This window comes from Cyanistes caeruleus, chromosome 4 (genome assembly GCF_971803275.1).
Source record: "Cyanistes caeruleus chromosome 4, bCyaCae1.hap1.1, whole genome shotgun sequence".
NCBI classification, from domain to species: domain Eukaryota; kingdom Metazoa; phylum Chordata; class Aves; order Passeriformes; family Paridae; genus Cyanistes; species Cyanistes caeruleus.
The window spans coordinates 75475272-75495635 of NC_141704.1; the positions used below are offsets into that span (position 1 = coordinate 75475272).

Genomic DNA, 20364 nt, shown 5'->3' on the forward strand with positions numbered 1-20364 from the left:
CCTCCCTGTCCAGGATAATGAGTAGATGAATCAGGCTGATATATTTTATAACCATTTGCAAAGCCAGCACAGAAGATCCAAGAAATGTAAAACAAGATCTGTGAGCTGGCCTAGTTTTCTATTGAAAGGATGTCACAGATACTTTGCACACCAAACTCCCAGGAAAGCTGTGGTAAGCACGGCTCGAGGACTGAACATATCATTGCAATGTTTGCATGCTTTGAGGACATAATTTTAAGAGGTAATTGAAACTCTGAAATGCCCTCTAGATTAGGCACATGGGACAAACTTCCTTCCCTGACCCAGAGAGGCTTCACGCTTTGCTGCAAGTCCAGCCTGTCAGCACCAGTGGTACAGAACACACAAATCCACAAAAAGGGGGGAAAGAAAGAAAAGGGGGGGGGGGGGGGGGTTGGCTTTCAGTGCTCTCAGTCTGTTTCAAAAAACTCAATACATGCAAGTGCCTATTTTTATTAAAGCAATTAAACCTAAACAGCTTAGCCATGGTGTGCTCAAATACAGAGCAAGCTACAATATGACTGGGAGGCTGCAGGTGACTGTGGCAGGGCCTTACACTGATACCAGAAAGCTCATTCACACCCCCAGGCAATAGCTCTACCCTTCACACGATAAGCAGCAAACCATGCTGCTTCAGCTGCCTGGTGGTTTTTTTTCAAAAAAGCAGTTTTCCTGAACCCTTGACCACTTTCCCTGTAATTAATCTACCTAGCCTGAAGGGATTTGTAAAGTTCTTGTAAAGAAAGCAGGCACGAATCCTTTAAAACTTCAGTTCTGATGTCATGTAACACTGATCTGGCCAAAGGTTTATTCTGAGTTTCATCGATGCTTTAATCACAGATCTGTGGACACCACCACCAAAAAAACCACGCTCTGCCCTCCCCATGCTCCCAACTGCTTGTTCTCACTAGGCTGTGCCTTGCACTAGCACAAGCTGTCCATTTTCACCCGGTGCAGCCTTGTCATGCACACATCCACCCCAACATTTGTGCCAGCCCATGGGAGAAGAAAGAGGAACAAGAAGAAGAGGAACAAGAAGAAAGGTGGAACAAGATCTCTCAGGGTAATACCACTGACCAGGGTAATACCTTACATTAAGAGCTTCATCAAATCTTTTCCTCAGTGAAATAACAGTGGTGCACTTTTGTAGTGCCTTTAAAGAATGGTTGGAAACTTGTGGAGAAGTAACCAACTCAAAGCTGTATATGTGCAAATACTCCTTCAGGGACACTGTTGAGGCAGGGAAGGATAGTGTGACAGTGTTGTACAGCCACATTGTATAATTCAGGAACTGGCAGAGTTATAACCTAGAACAAAGACCCAGAACCACTACTAAAGTCACAATTTTCACATGCTTCACCATATTTTGAGCAGGACTCTTCTTTACATCAAAGATCCTCACCTCTTATGAGTACGAGGCCAAACAAGAGCAGGTCAGTCACTAGTTAAACAAACATTCCAACAACAAATGACTTGTGCTTGGAAAAATACTTAGGTTTCAGAGTTTCTTAACAAGGCCACAACCAGAATAATTAACAACAAACACCAATGAGACCTGAGACTGAGAAATGGAGGGAAGGCAGGCAATGGACCTGGCCACATGAGGCTGCTACACTTGTGCACTGGTATCTGCATACTGCTTTTTCACTTTAGGCAGATGCTGTGCAATCCAGCAGCAATGGGAAATCAGAGAGGCTAAGATTATCCCTTCATCTGACACACAGTTTAAAAATCCAAGTTAAAGTACTTTCCATTAGAAGTCTAAATCACTCCAAGTTTACAACTGTTTTGCCATATAAATTATCAATGCCTCACTTTTTTTTCTACTGGAAGGACAAGATCAGATAGAATACTCCTGCTTTCTAAAACAAGGCATATCATTTAGTTCCTATTTCAAATGACTTGAAGAACAAACACTTCACAGTCTCCTAGGGTGGTGTTTTCCCAGTATCCTTGCCATCACCACCACCACCACTTTTAAGGACTGTGGCTTCAAATGTATGAAGCGTGAGGTAAAACTTGAGGTACAAACCTGAAGGAAAATTCAGTACATCTGCACAGGGCTATCCATTTGGAATGGTGAGAAGGGGGTAGGCTGAGCACTAGAAAAGGCAGGTATGGTAAAATTTAGCCCTGCTAAAGTGTGTGCTGCATTAAAGCACCATTAACTGCTCATCTGTCCACCCATGGCATTCCAGCCCCCATTCCCGAAGCACCATGAGCCACACCAATGCCCAAAGCCTGGATGGGAAATTCAAGAACTAAGCAAGGTGCAAACAGCTAAGACATCAGTGAGTTAGAAATGAAATATTTATCTATGCAACCAGGCAAATAGCACAGCCTTTGGTGACAGGATCACGTTACTGTTGTGCTCACACAGTGGGTTAGGAAAGTCCATGTCCAGACTTTGCATGTGGTACACAGACATACTTCCATTCATTTTTCAGAATTTCTTCAGCTATCAGCATCCTTTGAGACCTTCTGCTTCTCTTTTAATGTGGTGGTAGTAGGTGCAATGTCTTTGGACATTGAGGCTCTGTAGCCAGCACCTGGGAGCAGCAAAGGAAGGTCCCCAGAGGTACCCTCCAGGCTGCTGCAGAGGGACAGGACCTCAGGAGAATTAGAGGTGAGCAAGTTGTGCTTCACAGGCATCACAACTCAGTCCTACCTAAACCCAGGCAATGATTACTGTGTGAAAGTAGGCTGTTAGAGTGGGTATGTCTGCCTGCTGTAGGACACCATTCCAGATGGGGGGGCTTTGTAAAGGACACAGAAGCATCTGCAGTTGAGCTTTCTCCTTTTTAGCCAGCTCCTTTCTCTAATTCTAACTGCCCGCTAACTGCACTAGCATGGGACAAGTATCGTTTGAGAAATGGCTCAAAATGCACTGAAGGAAAACATTTGGTGTACACATGGTCCCATGAGAAGGTCCTGCCTGCTGGTTTGCTCTTTTCTTAACTGTTATGCGTAGTAAAGTCCAGGCACTCAGCAAACACTTCCTTCTCAATTTTCCCAGCTATTAGGAACTTGAAAAGTCAGGGATTGAAAGGCAAAAAGATTGAATTATGAAATCAAGATAGTCACTCCATGCAGGTTTCAGGCATGCCAATGAAATAAATTATGGAAGTGCTGGAACTGTCCCTGTATTGTATAACACCTGCTCATCAGCCACAGTCATGTGATTACATGTTTGTGCCATCTAAAGAAAGTTCCTTGCAAGGAACTGTGTTCACTTATCAGACATCTGAAGAGGTGTGCCTGACACAGCACACAACATTTGAATTATCTGATAATCTATTTTTTCCACTCTCTGTCAGCCAAATCTTGGGAAAAACCTTGAGTAATAAAATAGGTCAAGGCAATTTATGCCAATAAATAGCATCTCAGCCCAAGAGGAGAGTCAAGGATAGGAAAATCCCCAGGAATTTTCCCAAACAAAATTAATTTCATAGTCTGAAGATCATTCCTCTCATGAATTTCAGATGGTCAGATTACCTCTGCTAAGGAAATATCACAACAAGTTCAAGAAACAGAGCAGAAGGTCTGATTCACAAGAGAGGTTTTCCTGTTATTTTTCCACTTGTCAGAGGCATCTGTACAGAGTCAAGCACTAAATATTAAAGTCCTAAATTGAAATGGAAAAACACAGTAGTCCTGGTCAGCTCAAAGGTCTGTCTAAGCTAATACCCTATTTCCAGCAACACCCAACAGGAAATGCTCAGGATAAGAGCACAAGGAATAAACTATCCCTTGCACACACCCACAGAAATCTACAGGTTAGGGGCTTTCTGAGCCAAGGACCACAGCTGTTCTCTTAACAGTGAATGGTCCTTGATAGAAGCATGCAGTATAAACTGTCTTCTGAAAACAACTGCCCTACATTACACCTGCTGGCAGCAAGTTTGGGAACCTCACTGCATGCTTTATGAAAACAGACTTCCCACTCTTCAAAGCTGCCAGGTGCTACCATCTGATCCTCCCATATAATGAGAGATAACCCTCCTTTCCTATTCAGCTTCTCCCTGTCTCTCATGACTAAAGCAATTTGTATGATTTCCACAGGAGTCTGCAATGGGCTTTGCTGCTCATCACAGCCAACTCTCCATCCTCACTTCCTAATATCTTCACTTTCAAGCCCACCCTATTTCTTTGGTTCTTGTTTTCCTTCCTACAACTACCTTCAATCCCACAGCTTAGAGTAGGTGTACAGCAATACAGATACCAGATCTTTGTGTGGTTCAAACAGCTCCCCATCTGTACACGTGTGGAAAGCCTCCACACGTTTCACCTTGCAGCAGTTGCAAAGAATACATTTAAATTTCTGTGTGTCTGGCTGTGAGAGTGGGTGGGCTGAGAGCAGCACAGCCTAGGAACTTTGCTGGAAAATCAAGACAGAAGCTCCAACCCTGAAGTGCAGGACTGCCCACCTGGGCTCTTATCACCACCAATATGTGGCTACAAAAACATGCAGGTCAGCAGTGTGTTGGAACTTTGAAGACTATGGTTGTCTGAGAAAATCCACACGGACAAATTCTGAACAAAAAAAAATGTCTGTTTTTCAAGTATATGTATTTATTTCCAGAAGCATACATATCAACTAAACCACTTTTTATTTTTTGAGCAAGTAATTTGATAGAAAGTATTTTGAGGACCAGTCAGTCAAAAGTGGCTCTGTTTCTCAGGTGTTATGTAGAAAGAAATCCAAAAATAGTACTTTCTCCATCCCTAAAATCATTCTAGCTAACTTTTCTAATTAAATCCCTTAATATATTTTGGGGTTTGCTGGTTTTTTCCTCTTTAGAAGATGGAAATTTAAATACACATAGTCTTACTGTAATGCTTAAATTTAAATATGCTCTAAACCACACTCCAGCATTCAGTGTCCTCTGTAGGCAAATAATGGAAGGGGCTACCTCCGTGTCTGCAATCCAAGACTTTCATACCTTCCCCACTGTGCCAACCCAGCAACCTGGGTCTACCTATGCTCATCTTTTAACTGAGGCTAAGAAAGTGACAGAATCTCAGTTGTTACTTGGGGAAAGGCTTTTTCCTCTTCAACAAAAAGGAGGCTGAGGCCTACAGAGCTGAACAAGTACTTTTCATATGACAGAGTGCTCTGTGGACCAGTGATGGGAAACACAGAATTATGAAACCCCAGTCTAGACTGAAGGAAAACAGACCTCTCTTTCATCAGTATTTAGGTTCACCTTATAACTCGACTTGTTGAAGCAATGCTGACATCAGCCTTCACCTCCAAGGGACATGCGGTAGGGCCCTGAGGTTCTCGCCCCAAGCAGGAAGAGCCAGCACGAGTGATGGGATGAGCACAGCATCACCTGCCAAACAGCAGTGAGGGGGGACCCAGGCAGGCTGCAGGCAAAGGGCCTGAGGACACCACTTTGGTGAAGCACAGGGTTATTGTGCTGCAGCCCACGGCGACCAAGAGACTCCATGAAGCCGCATTGCTTCCTATCTGCACAGCAGGGCAATCCTGGTTCCCTCCCTGGGGGGAGCTGGTAGTGACAATGTGCACACTAAAACACGGAGCTGAGACATTTGAGCACCTGAGAAAGTACACACACCTCTACTACATAAGCTAAAACCTGTTTATTCTGAGTCTTTTCTTTCCAAGAACACTACTGCCATCAGGAGTTTGGGTTCATTCAGAACCAATAGCCTGTCCTGCACCTACAATGGCTCCCCTTCTTGCTTGCAAAGTCAAACCTTAACACCAGATGGGAAGAATCTCTCTCACATCAGCTGACTTTCCATTGCTGCAGCACTCTGCAATGGAAGAAGATGGGTCTCACCACTAAAGCATTAAAGAAAACACAGTATAAAGAGTAACAGACAGAGGAGAGAAAGAAATCCTGACTAGCACTGTATTCAAGGCATTATGTCTCAATATGTGAAATTTTTCTAGGCCACTTCTTTTAAAAACTGAAATTCTAAGGGGTTTGGGGTTTTTTTCTCATTTAATACAAACTAAGAAACATGAAACTAGAGTGTATTGACATCCAGGTATAACTACAATAGCAGAAAATAATTTTAAAGCTAAATCCCAAGCACAATACTTAGTGCCAAAAGCACATTCAAATGAGTGGGACCCATTATTCTACTTCTAGAGCCTGAGCCTATCAAAGAGGAAAGCCAGCTTCTGGTAACAGATATGGAGAGATGATTTGCTTCTTTCAGTTCAGTCAATTAGTTCATTACAATGACTAATCGCCCAAAGCTGATAAATGCTTTAGGGCTTTAGAAATAGAAAGCTTGTTTCCTTCATCCAGTCAACAAAAATTCAAGGTGAGGGTACAAAATCCACTAATACTAAATCAACATGGCAGAAAACAATCAGTACAATTAAATCAGTACAATTAAAAAAAATGCTTAAGAAAAAAATTTGTTCTTTATTATGTAATATTACCTCAAAAAGTACTTACATTTAATGCACAATTTTAAACCTTTCTTTCTTCTTAAGAACTACCTTTAATGCTCAGGTTTTGATGCTGGACACTGCACTTGCAATTACATTTCACTGCAAAGCCGATCATAACAACACACAAAATAAAAAAAATCAAAAAAATCAATCATCCAGCAAATAAAGTAATTTGTTATTTGCCAAAATAAAAACCTAACTAAATCTTTATGAGACTATCCAATTACTTAAACAGATATTTGTGGATATCGTATAGATTAGCAGAGATGAAAACTAAATTTAGGTTAAAAGCCATTTTTAACTGCACATCAATACATTTTAGTGGCCATCCAATACTATGAATTCCCTCTCTTTTTAGGAAAATGCCTAAAAACTACATATGCAAAATAATACTAGAATTGATTTTGTACAGACATTCTGTTTGCCATTAAGGAAAAAAAAATAAATCACAGTCAAAGCATGATGCAAGGTCTGTACAAATGACAGCATTCCTTAGTAAGTGACACAGTTGAGTGAATGCTTGCAACATTTGGCCAGGCAGTGAAAGCAGCAACTCTCATGCCCATTGCTAAAAGCTCCAATTGGGACCCCATTTGTCACACCCCTGAAAAGAGTTAATGCTTCAAGAACACATTTCACATGGGTGATAATGGGAATAGGGAGACCTTTGGAAAAGCATGGTAACACACATTTGGCTCTTAGAAGCAATCAATTGTGTCTTCCCCAAAACCAGAAAACTACTTCAAATCCTGACCTGTAATTCCAATTTTATGTACTCCCTGAAAGTTTTCCCTTCTGTCATTTGACTCTGGATAAATACAGAAACAAAGACAACCTCTTGCTAGTCCATGCAACCTTGAATTCACAAGTCTCTGAGTCACAGACACCAACTCTTCCTTAGCTCTCTTCTCACTAACAATTAACTAGTCTTCTTTAAATCAATACTGCTGGAAATAAGACTTAGAAAAGAATCCAAAGGAGAAGAGCATTTAAGACCATCCTTCCAGGGTACAAAATTTTGCATGGAAGCATCTGAATGCATATACAGCATCAGAGCAAGCCTGTCACCTTGTCCCCAAAAGAAGTCTCTGTTTTGGGAAACAGGAAAAACTTTCCCCAGTGTAAATATAGGGAGGTTCCCCCTCCAGCTCCCCACCAAGTTGTTAGTCTTAATATCTTCCTCATATTCATCTACCCTCTTTTTTAAAATCAATTTGCACTTTTAGCCTCCACACAACCCTGCAGCAGAGAGCTCCGTAACTCCACAGATGGAAGAAGTACTTTTAATCTTCCTGTCTAGTAATGTCATTGCCTGCTCTAGCTTTGAACTATCAGGAGTTGCTCTCCTTACTACACTGCTGTGCAATTTTACAGTTTTCTATTATATCTCCCTCAGCAGTCTCCTTTCCAAGCCAAAAAGTCCTAGGCACTGTAGCCTGTCTTCCTATAGGAGCTTCCCCAGGTAACTCCACTGCACATTTCTGTATCTTTCAGCAGTCAGAAAGGTATGCTGTAATCAGAAGTGATAAACAGATTCAAACTGCAATATACAGATAATTTCTATTTTACTCCCTGTTGCTTTCCCACTATGGTTTGATTTTCCTATTTTACCCCAAATCGAAAACTGAGCTCAGCTTTCTCTTTCATTCACTAACCAAACCATTTCATAAAATATGATCCCAGGTGCCAGACCAGTTTTGGAAGGTCTATCAGCAAACAGTACTGAACATCTCAAAGAGACCTTACTGTTTCTGTTAAGCAGAAAAATTTTGAAAGTGCCCCATTCAAAATTACCAAGAAAAAAAACAAACTACTCCTGAACTTTCTGCCCATTTCTCCAAGCCTGCAGCCACGGCCGGTCAACATGGTTCACTTGGTTGTGCTAATTGGCTCTGCATACACTATTAATTCACTCTCTTCTTACTTTGAGGTTCTAATTTGTCCCCATTGGGAGGTAATAGACGCCAGCACACAGTCAGTCATGGATGGCTCTGATGACTCAGCTGCTGTGAGGTAGCTGGACACAATCTCCAGTGTATTTGAGCCCAGTGTTTACTGTGCAACGGGTGATACGTATCTCAAGCCACAAGCCATGAAACATTTTACATTCCACAACCTTCTCCTGGAAGCTGCTTCTACAGTCTTCCCCAAGTCCTCTTTCAGAGAGCACATTTGCTCAAGCCATAGGACAGTGACACAACCACTTAGTCTGCCAACTGAGAAGTGAATTTATACCCATCAATACTCCTGTTCCTGCAACTTGGTGCCCTTTCTGGAACCCCTGGCAGCACTGAGTGCATCCTCATATCCCTCTGTGAAAACAGTCCAGCCCTTCATTTCCTCACCTCCAGGGAGATGGTGGGTCTGCCACTCAGGTGTGCATCCTGAATGCCAGTTGGACACCCAACCCAGCAGTGGTGACCTGAACTGCAGGGAGTTCCCAGGGAGCTGGAGTGACACTGCTGGGACCAGAGCCACTACAGAAGAAGGGCAGTGGCACAGGTGACAATGGCCCATCAGAACTACCTCCTTTGCCCCAAAGGCTTTAAGTTGTGGCCAGTCTTTTACAGTGGTGCCCTCTGGAAACATCCAAGCAGCTTCTCACAAATGTGGCAGGGAGGATCCATCTACTGAGGAATATTGTTTCCCAGCAGCCTCCAGTGACAAATGGAACCAAAAGCCTCAGCCCAGAATGTGAAGTTCCTCACACTCTACCAGCTCAAAGCTCAACTTCAGCCAGGTCAGAAAATGCTTGGCTTTGCCTGTGTTTCAAAGCACAAGGCAGGTAGGAAGATAAAACAAGCCATTCAAGAGGGAACATGGTAAAACAACTATCTCCAGTATTAATCCAAAAGGAGAAACAAAGGATTAGTTCTGTCATGGAGAGGGGAAATACAGACCTTACAGAAAGTCAGGAAAGTGCTTCCCAGTATTGCTGGAAATGCTGGGATCACTTAATTTAGCCACCAAGAGCATCAAGGAAACTTCATGGGGCTCCATCAATGATGGAAACTACTTTTATGTGAAATCCTTTTTAAGAAGAAAAGGAGGAAGATAAATGGGAAATGTGGTTTGCAGCTACAGAATGCCTTGTTGTGGCCCTACTATCTGGATGAATCCATCTCCAAATTTTAGTACTGCTATCTCTGGCATTATTAGACATTTTATTTACCTAGCAGAGCTCCAAGCTCATAGATGTCCACAGAATCCCAGACCATGTAGAAAATGTTCCTAGTTTCTGTTAATAGATGTTTTGGAGGATCCCACTGAAGACATAATGAAAAAAATCACTTATTCAGCTATATTCAGTTGAAATTCAAACCATATAAATAATCTCACTCTCTGCTTTATTTCATCAGTTTTAAGGATACTCCTTAGTGGTTGCCACTTGTTTCTCCAGAATAAACTCCCAAAACAAATAATTTACAATTTCTTGATCAACCCTCACTTAAGCTGGCTAGAAAAACCCCAAAACAAAACCTGCAACAAAAGCAAATACACAAGCACAAAAAAAACCCCCAAGAAATCATTCATTGTTCCTATTCATAATCATATTCAATTTTACTTTTAAATTAAACATCCAGACTCTGGATTTAATATTGGGCAGCTGTTAATAGTTAAATAAGTGAAATCCAGCTGTCACATCCAAAGTACTTTTGTGGAGTTGTATTAACACAGCTCTTTCAGTTACACCCAATGGTACTCTTGGCAATATACACATCTTTAAAATCATTTACAATACTATGTATTTCTATGTGCATACATTCCATAGAATACCAACATACACTGCAGTGAGAACCTCCCTCATACCTTTTTTCTCTCTGGACTGTCTTAACCAAGACAGTCTTTGCGAACTATACAAGAACAACATGGAAGCAAAGACACTGCATGTGACTTAACAAGGAATAACCTTTGGAAGTTCATTTAGATGAAGCATCATTTATAGCCTTCCTTAATTGTTACACCCAGTTCACTGTGGAGCTCTGTAGCATTACGGCAGATGATACCACCTATCAGTGAAAAGCTTAACCTTTTTCAAAATCCCTCATTTACCAGTGCTCCAGGATGTTCCATAAACATGTTTAACTTTGGCTGGAGTCTTCTGCATTTATTTTCCTGCCAACAGTGGCATTTTTGAAAAGGAAAAAAAAAAAAAAAATAAAAGAAAGAAAACAAAAGCAATCAGTATAATAGAGGCTTGAGTCCCACAAATTACTAAAGTAGACGAAGAGTGTAGTTCTCCTCTGTGCTTCAACAAAACACTGCCTGAAGACAACTCAGCAACATCAGAACCAGTAAGGTCTAAATTTGGCATGGGTTGTAGACCTGAAAAATAACGCACATGAGCAGGAATCAATAGCCACAACTCCACTGTTAAAAGCACAGCAGCTTTGGTGGCCTGTCTGGTCTCTTTGCTCAGGCTGAACCTGAGCACATACCTGGGTTTGATTTGGCTGCTTCACAATTGCCTTAAAGGAACATCCCACCCATGGGCTGTTCCAGGCAGCCTCCTTCCCTTGGGAGGCACAGAGACATACTGCAACTTAAAAATCAATTGTTGTGGCAAGGCAGCAGTTCATCATCATCCAGTCCTCACCAGGGAGTCCTCCTTCTCCAGGGAAAAAGTAACACCTGGAACAACTGTGTATGCAGCCTGCTCTGCATACAGCTTTAGGGAGCCCTGGGAAGGGTGGTGGTCAGGGGAAGGTGGCAGGGATAAGCTCTAGCAGCCACATCTGGCTGCCATCCCTCCCAGGTGCTCCTGCCCTGGGCCAGGAACAGGATTGTGGCAGCAACACGTGCCAGCCTCTCCCAAAGCCACCTTCCATGTAGGCTGTGGGCACAGAAACACCACCCTGCCCATGTGTGGCTGATCCAGACATCAGGACTCACTGAAGCTGCAAGATCTTGCTCTGATGGCTCAGCAGAGGTAGGTGGCCTACACCAAAAAAGCCAAGAGCCAAACAAACCACACTCCTGCCCCCAAAACACTGTGTAAACTGAAAAGCCAGGTAAAAATCACATCATTGTCCGACACTGTGTTTATTACAGAAATTTGTTTCCATGCTATGTTACAAGTACTAAGCCCTGCTACTGCCCTACATAGGTACATTTATTATTATTTTATGCTTGTTTCACAGATAAAGAAAGCAAAGACCAAGGTGATCATTTTCAGAAGCACTGGCTTTTGAGTTGTTGGTAGTCTGGGGATACCCAGCTGAAGGCAATGAACTACAAAGTACTCCAAAACAAATATATGCAAAAAAACCCAAAGACAAATTAGCCAATTTTTGGACCGTAGATCAAAACTGTATCACTGCCAAAAGCACCAGTTACCTTAGCCTTCTCCCTTTCCTACAGTAAGCAGGTTATTAAGAGAGCTTTTGTCAGAAGAACTCAGAACACAAGCAATCAAGGACCCAGATAACTTCTATAAAGGCAGAAAGATTGCTTCTGTGTCACTGTACAAGGCTTAATTTCCCTCTTATCATCATTTCTATCAGCAGAGCACCTTTTAGTCTCCTCCCTCCAAAAGGCACTTTGGGATGCATGCTGCAATATGCATATAAATTATCATTAAAGTATACTCTGTTGCACTGGGGCATTTCAGATTCAAGATGCTATTTTAATGGGTTGACTCCCAGGAAACTGACTTCACCTGTAATGACACTGTGAATGCTAATGACCAGTGTTTAATTGGGACAGTGCTAGTAAAATTTTGCTTCAGAGGGATTCAATTTACTTGGTGCCAAGGAGTTAAGTGATTAATCAGGCGTTAAATAGTATGTACTTCCAAACACTGGCCTTCTACCATTCAATCCTACACCACTGAATTTAATGACAGCTTTGTCACTGACACTAACAGAAGGATCCTCCTCCTTGTACACAAGTAAACATTAAGGAACATGCTCTGCACTAACAGATGCTCAGCCTTGGCTGAGGGCAAGAGGATTCTGGCCATGTGGTGTTCAACAGTCCCTCAGCATGGGAACCCTTCAGTGAGAGACGGCTCTTTGCAGAAACAGCATGAAGGAGGTATCAGGAAACATAACCCAACATCCAAAAATTAAGTCAGTCAGGGGAAGCCTGTTAAGATTGAAAACTCAAACATTACACTGATTTCCTTGCCCTTCAGCTTTTTTTTCCCTCTGCCTTTTTTTTTTAACAACTACAAAGTACATACTCCAATCCAAAATGAGCACTCTGTTAAGTTCTTCAGATACAGGACCCCATGCTGAAGGACTCCTGCAGTCACCCCATTGTGCTCAACACAAGAGATAGCACCTATATCCACCAGTGTGTACCTACATAAAATCTACACTGAAACCAGTTGTGAAACTTGACTTGCAGTGAGGGTCTGTGCTTTCAGTGGTGCCCACAGAAAGCATTCTCAGCTCAAGCATCAGCGAGGTTCACAAAAGAGAGCCTGGGCTCAGAGAAGTCCTGGTCAGCAAGACCTGAAGCAGCTGATCTGTCCCCATATCCCCAGTTTTAGTTCCCACACAACTCCATACAATTGAATGGTTGCATAGTAAGTCAGACTAAGCAACTGAAAGTATCAAATTTATAAAAAATAAAATAAACACATTAAACTGTGCCCTTCAGGAGCCTTCCACTTGCGTGCTGTATTTTGAATCTCCATATGATGCTACAGTGATATTCTCAAAGTATATTTATTTCAGGCAAGATAAAACAAGGAGATCCTGACAATCAGAAAACTCCAGGCAAGGTCTTAAACAGAATTTATCACCACATAGATCTTAGACAATCAAAAAATCATCATCTGTGTCTAAACTGCTAGTCCTGTCTCCCTTTGAGCTTTTGCTCCCATATGTCTTTGCCAAGATGTTTACACTCCCCTGGTGCCTCAATTCTCCCATCTGTGGGAGGAGAGGTGAGGCCTTAGGGATCACTTGCCAATACAGTAATGAGTGCCAATGTCGTGGCAGTATTTGCAATAATAATCAGCTAACTACTGTGGCTCAGGATCAGAGGAACAGGTTTACTACCAACACAGATATTCCATCAATGAAAAAAGTCTGTGACAACCACACCAGATATCCCTTCTCAGCTGACTTCAGAGTCAAAGCCCTCAAGCCCTATCAGACTGGAGTTCACCACAACCCTAAAGCCTCCCAGTCCATGAAGACTGTATGCTCATGTCCTAAGCTGCAGCAAATACTGAGGGCCCAACCTTCACATTCATCTCTCACCCCCAACGTTTTATTTTCTTAACTCCAGGATGAGTTCTCTCTGCAGCTTCAGATGCTACACACACACTTAACCTCCCTGCCACAACTGCACAGTGGATCTGCTTGCCATGAGCCAGGCCAGCACACAGCCAAGTGCTGGCAAGGTCTGGCTATCAGGGTATTTTTCATCTTTCAGAGGAGTCAGCCAGCGCATACTTGCTGCAAAGCAAGTATATATCAATATACAATCACACACACATACTGATAACTACTTAACACAAACGAAGTTATTACTGCAAGCTTATACTGATTACCAGTAATAAAATACAGACCAAAACTTCACCTCCTCGAAGTCTTCCCACATCTGATGAGAACACTTCTCTTAACATGATGAGATAGGAAGACTGTGCATCGAGCAGCTAAGGCATAAACAAAGCACCAGTCTTCACCTTCTCTGCTGAAGCTTTCCACGTTCATCACTTCAGGCGCTGTGGCATTTACTGCCTGCATCCTTGTCCCAAATTGGAGGAGGAAGGGGAAGAAAGAACACCAAAAAGAAACCCACAAAAGAACAAGAGAACACACCCACCAGCACCACTGCTTACCATTCACAGTCTCGTAGTGAAACTTCGTGATACCAATGTAGCATAACACTTGCCTACTTTTCAGAACAAGGCAGCAAAGTTGGGGTACTCTGTGCAGCTTTTTCCTCTGCCTCAGTATCACGCGCCATGTCAAGAGACTGGAATACTGAAGAAATTGTCAGTTGCACTCACACAATCAACTACCATTTAAACAGCACCTCTTAAATCCAGCTGCTGAATGCAATCATCTTTCTCACCTGGTTTAAAAAGTGTCCAAAAACCAATGACAGTTAGAAAAGCTGAAGGGACGGCTACTCAGAATGGTTAGACTGGTGAGGAAATGCTTTCATTTGAAGTTCACATTTATGTCTGAAAAGTTATACTTATAAAATTTGAAACTAGTAAAATAGTCACAGCAGCTTCTACACATAAACAAACAGTACATTAAAAAATAAATTCAGATTGTGATGTTTAGAACCAGTCACTTCTTAAAAAAAAAGTTTTCCAGTAACTGTTGAAATGTAATGAAAATTTGGCATGTATTAATTTCAAGACTGAAGGAGAAGTTTGTGTCTCTCCAGCTAGGAACCTGATTACTTACAGTATGATTCTATAACATACCTTAGTGACGCTGGGTAAGGACCAGTTTTATAGTTCCTGAAATCAACAGGATGGTTGTTGATTTCAGTAAGAGCAGAAGTAAGCCTCCTATTTTCAAAATGACACGTATGGAAAACAAGAAAATACAGCTCATATGACACCAATTTTTTGTGACATTCAATTGTGTTCTTTGGTCCAGAGAACTCATCCCACCTTTCCACAGGGTTTACCAGAAAAAAACAGCAGGTATATCTCATTTTATGTAGCTTTAGGGACCCAATGAGTTAATAGAACACATTTTGCCTGCATTAGCATTTCACCATACAGTAACACGCATACAATACCCCGTTATCCAGTTTGCTTGTCTGTGTTAGGAAAAGTCAAACTAGACTCTAAGCCACGAGACTTCACGGGACACAGGCCTGACTGCGTTTAACTCAGTGAGAGAAAATACACCCAGAAGTTTTCAAATTGTGTTCCCACCATATAGAATGCAAGACGCCCCCGTACACACACGGGACAAGCAAACAAAAAAGCATCATGCTGAATAAGTGTTTATTCCAAGCTCTTCCCCTTAGAGTCTGGAAGTCAACTCTTTCTTCCAGGCAGGGAGGGACAACCACTAAAGATCTCTTACTCGGGCACAGTTAGTCACAAGCAGAAGGGAGATTCCTGGCTTGCAACAAGACAAAGCGACTCCTAAATAAAACGCAAAACCGGGGAGTGAGCGAAGGAGAGAGGAAAGCAGTGGGCTGCTAGATAGGGAGGGTCTGGACAAAAAAGGAAACTCAATTTTGATTCCACTTCGTGCCGCCTCCACTTAGAACGATAAACTTCCCAGGTTAAACCCTTCTTCAGCAGGCCAAGGCACGGGGAAACACATCCCCCAGCCCCTGCTGGAGCGGGGCCGGACTCTCCTACCTACCACCGGCAAGCAATGCCAGAAATTAAAACCAATAACAAACAGTAGTAATACAGCTAATAAGGGGATGGGAGGGGTGTGGGGGGGGGAGGATTTTTTTTTTTTTTAAAAATAAAGAAATAATAAAGAAAGAAAGCCCCACAATCCACTGCTGGTGGAATCAGCAGCGGCTGCATCTCCCCGACGGCAGGAAACTTTCTACGAAGTTGCTGGCGGGGACGGCGGGCAGCCAACGGCGCGGGAGGCCGGGCCGGGCTCCGGGGCCCCCTCAGAGCTCCGCGCCGTGGTGAGCCACGCCGGCAGAGCCGGGCCCGCCGCCGTGCCCCCGGGCAGCGCAGGGCGCTGACAGCCCGCTGCACCGCGTCCCCGCCCGCGGCCGGAGTGGCGCGGGGAGCACTCGCAAGGGGGGCACCGACCCCCGCGGCCGCCCTTCGCCCACCCGGACAGAAAACAGAAGAGGGAAATCCAGTTACTTCCACCAAAATAACCTGGGCAAAACACGGCGAAGCCCACCGCCCCGAGGCGCCGGCGGGCGCGACCCGCGCTGACAGGGGCCGGGCGGACAGAGGAACGGGGCTTTACCTTGATGCAACACTGAGCAGGAGCCTCAGACATCTCTCTGGAGGGACGCGGCGGAGCCCGGCAGGGCAGGCGCGGGCGGGCAGACGGGAAGTTCTCGGGCTTTCCCCACTTTCCGCTCTTCTCCCGGCGCGGCGGCGCGGCCCGGCCCGGCCCGTCCCCTCAAGGGGAAGTGGCGGCCCGGGGGCGGGAGCGGCGCGGCCGGAGTGGCGCGGGGGGGTCCGGCCGCGGGGCCGGGGCCGCTCTTCGCTGCTGCTGCTGCCGCCGCTCCCCGCGGGCACGCGCGGCCGCCCGCGGCCCCCCCTGCGCGTGTGCCCTGCGCGTGCTCGCGGCTCCGCGTGAGAAGCGACGCGCGCGCGCGGGAAGAGGGAGGGGGCGAGGGAGTGCGCGGGAAGGGAAGTGGGGGGTGGGGGGCGCGGCCCCGGTCCCCGCCGGTGTTTTCCTTCCTGGAAAAGAGAGAAACCGAAAGGCGGCAGCGGGGGCCGGGCCGGGCCGGGCGCTGCGCCCCGCCCCGCGCCGCCGCTCATTGATCCGGAGTTTCGGGGCCGAAACTGACGTGGGTTCCCGGCACCAGCACCGCCCCTTAAAGGGGCCGCGGCGGCCACCGCTGGCCTTGCGCCTCTGCCCCGCGGGCGGAGCGAGAGTGCGTTTCGCTCCGGCCGGCGCCCTGGGTGCCGCTGAGGGCTGGCCAGGGTAAGGGGAGGCCGGAAGGGCACGGCCGGGCCACATCGCCGTAGCCAAGCCGGTGCCGTCTGCCACCGCGCGGGCCCTTTAAGCGCCGAGCGGCGGTCCCGGGGCGGGCCCCGGTAGTACAGTGAGCTTTGTTCCGCCGGCCCTCGGGCAGCCCCGGCCGGGAAGCGCAGCGCGGCCACCGCGGGGAACGGGGCGTCCGCGGAGGCGCCGCTGGCCCGGCCCCGTCCCCGTGTTCAGAGTTCGGCCTGGCCCTGCGTTCGGAGCCCGATGCGGGCGCTCCAGCGCAGGGTTTCAGGGATGTGTCTGTATCACCCGCAGCGGGCGGATACAAACCCCTGCCTTGTGTGTGATTTCCATCCGCGATGGACTCGGCGCCGGTTTCTCTCTGCCACCTGGAACAGTACCAGCCCCAGCCCTCGTGATGGGAGTGAAAAGAGCAGGAGGAAAGTGAAAAACACCCCGGCCTTCTCTTATTTCAAATCTCTCCGTGATTTTACGGGCATTTTTGTGTGTCCTGACTAGTTTTTAAGATGCACCCACTTTATTGCAAGGCCTGAAGGTGGGAGCAGAGCACTGCCTTGTACCCGTGGGACTGCAAGGCAGAGCTGCCTCTGGAGTCTGCTGGAAGGATTCTGTGCACTGGGATAGGGTAGGCTCCTGTAAGTGATTTGGTGCTACCAAAAAGGGCAAAAGAGAGGGAATCCAAGCGCGGTGCTTTCAAAGCAAGGCTTAGATGATATTTCCTGGTGCCTGCCTTAAGCATGGTGTGCTGCCATCAAATGCAGAGCTGGTTCCTTCTACGTGGCCAAGAGGTGCAGGCACCCCTTGGTCCATTTTGCAAACCAGAACCCATTCTTTGCAGCCTCTTACAGCTTCATTTTGACCTTAAACTAAATGAGGGACAGGGAGAGAAGGTATTATCCCCCTCCCAGCCTAGCAACTAATGAGCCTTTTTAAATATAGGACGAGCTCAACAATGAAGGATTCATGTTTACTGTCTTCCCTCAGCACAGCTGAACTGCTGAAGTAGAGTTGTTGCTCTTCAGAGTCATGGAATCGTCAAGGTTGGAAGAGTCTTTCAAGATCATCCAGTACAAGATACTACTACAGATACTACTGTATCCCCTTAATCACTATATCACTTGATGTCAAACCCAGATGGCTTTTAAGCACACCCAGGGATGGTGATTTCAGCCCCTTTCAATGCCTGAAGCCCCTATACAGTGAAATTTTTTTTCTCATACCCAATTTAAGAATCCTGTGTCTCAGCTTAAGGCCATTTCCCTTTATTTTCTCACTCCAGGCATGGCAGAAGAGACTGGCCCCCTCCTTCCTCCACCCTCCTGTTGGGGTGTTGCAGAGAGCAATGAGGTGTCCCCAGAGCCTCCTCAAGACTAAACAACCCCAGCTTCCTCAGGCGTTCCCCATAAGACATGTTTTTTAGACCCTTCACAAGCCTTGTTGCCCTTCTCTGGACATGTTGCAGCACCTTGATATCCTTTTTAAAGTCAGGGGTCCAAAACTGAATGCCAAATACAGGGCATTGCTTCTCTCTCCCCTCTTTCCCTCTCTGTTTCATCACTATGACATTTTGCCTTTTTACCTACATGATTACCATTGGCTTTCCCCAAGAGCTAGGTTATTATTCTCTGTCTTATGGCAAGTTGGAGGTCTTTGAGATTCTTCGTATCAAATACAGAAGTTTGAGGTGGAAAAGATTTGTTAGGTCATCTACTCTGCTTCCCTGATGGTAGAGGATTTAGAGCGCTTGTATGATTTTTCTTTTAAATGCCTCAGGTAATGGGGCTTGCACCTCTTTCTTTTCAAGTCTGTTTCACAGTCCAGAAAGTCCCATGGAAAGGAAAATATTTGGCCTGTATTTTCATTTGTCCAGTTTCACCCAGTTACTTCTGGTTACACCCATATTGTGTACTCCCCTAAACAGTTTTTCTCCTCAACATCTGTTTGTGTTTTACACACAGGTATCACTTATTTGCATAGTTATTGCCATCCTTTCTTCTTACCTCCTTTCATTAATCAGTCCCTGTAGCCACTTTATCATTTATGTCATTGGTCTTTGATACCTATTCGATTGGTCATCATTTTCTCAGCCCATGGTGTCCCATGGTGTCCCATCATGGTTTCATTTGTCTCCAAGTTGCCTCAAAGGCTTGTACAGAATCTGTCAGCTGACATGGCTCTGAATCAGATCTGGTCCCATGTGTCCTCAGTGTTACCTCTTGCAATGCCATTGCAATCTGGTTTTCTCCAAAGACATTCTGGTGAAGATGTGTGTCCCAAGTTTCATTTTTCTGCCTGGAGTTTCAACATCTGTTCCTTCTGGGATCACTGATAGCTGCTTTTCCTTGCACTTCGATTAATGGCCCTTACAAATACAGGCCTTGATCCACCCCCCTCAAACCTCTCAAGCTTCTGGAAGCTTGGAGCTTCCTCTTCCAGAAGCTTCTTCCATCCAGTATGGATGGTTGCAAGTATCTGCCCAAGACCACAACCTGTTTTAGAGCTATTCTCTTCCTCAGCTCATCCTGTTTTTTCCAATACTACACTAAATGTGAGTGCAACGGATGGAAACTAGAAAAGATAAGGAAAGAAATGGTGACTGTGTAGAGAAGGCCACAGGCATGATTCCAGCACCTCTTCAACCACAGTCAATCCCACTGAAGCTTCTGTAAGAAAGCTGAGGAGGAAATGTAGCTGGAAAAAAACATACTCCACCCCACCCTGTGGTGTGCCCCTGACAACAGAAGAAGGTATGCCTCAACCATGCTGGCTAGGTGCTACACACTGTGAGTGGAGAACACCTTTGAACCCTTTGAACAAGGAGGGCCAAACCCTGTGTTATGTGTTTGCTTTTCTGCTTGATTCTGCCCTCATTTCTCTGCCCTGATTTCTTGCAGTTCCTCTCATTAGCTCCATCTCTTGACACCTCAGACTTTAAGGTCCTGCCTGCTGCTCTGGGCAGGAGAAGAAAAACGCTACCAAATCTGGTGTGCAGGGTGGTCCATGGTTGCAGAACAGTTGTTCTGGGAATGTAAGGAGGAAGCTGCTCTGGCTGTCAGCTCCCCTTTAGATCTGTGCCACGTGGAGATTGCACAGAGCTGAAAGGAAGTCCATTAGCTCATATTTAACCTTCAGCAGGCTCCCAGTGAGTTTCTTTCCCTCTCACCTAGAGGCTACTGCTTAGCTCATCTCCAGAGAGGACCCATTAGTTAAAAGCAGGATTTATGATCTGGCAGAGCCACCTGTCATCAACACTCCAGCCAGAATTCCCCTAACTTTTTGTTCAAATAGATGTCAGCAGCACTAATACAGTCAAAA

General features: G+C 45.2%; 1 protein-coding gene across 3 annotated transcripts in view; it reads right to left on the reverse strand.

Moving 5' to 3' along the window:
- ETV6 (ETS variant transcription factor 6) overlaps nucleotides 1–16704 on the reverse strand; it is a 126399-nt gene extending 109695 nt beyond the window's left edge. For 2 of the 3 annotated variants that reach the window (XM_086885348.1, XM_086885347.1), the window contains exon 1: nucleotides 16336–16702. In XM_086885348.1, the coding sequence (XP_086741474.1) occupies nucleotides 16336–16368 (33 nt within the window). In that variant the 5' untranslated portion in view covers nucleotides 16369–16702. Of the gene's footprint in view, nucleotides 1–16335 lie in introns of all 3 variants that reach the window. The other variant, XM_086885349.1, reaches the window with a different exon arrangement.
- Between the last annotated feature and the right edge of the window lie 3660 nt (nucleotides 16705–20364).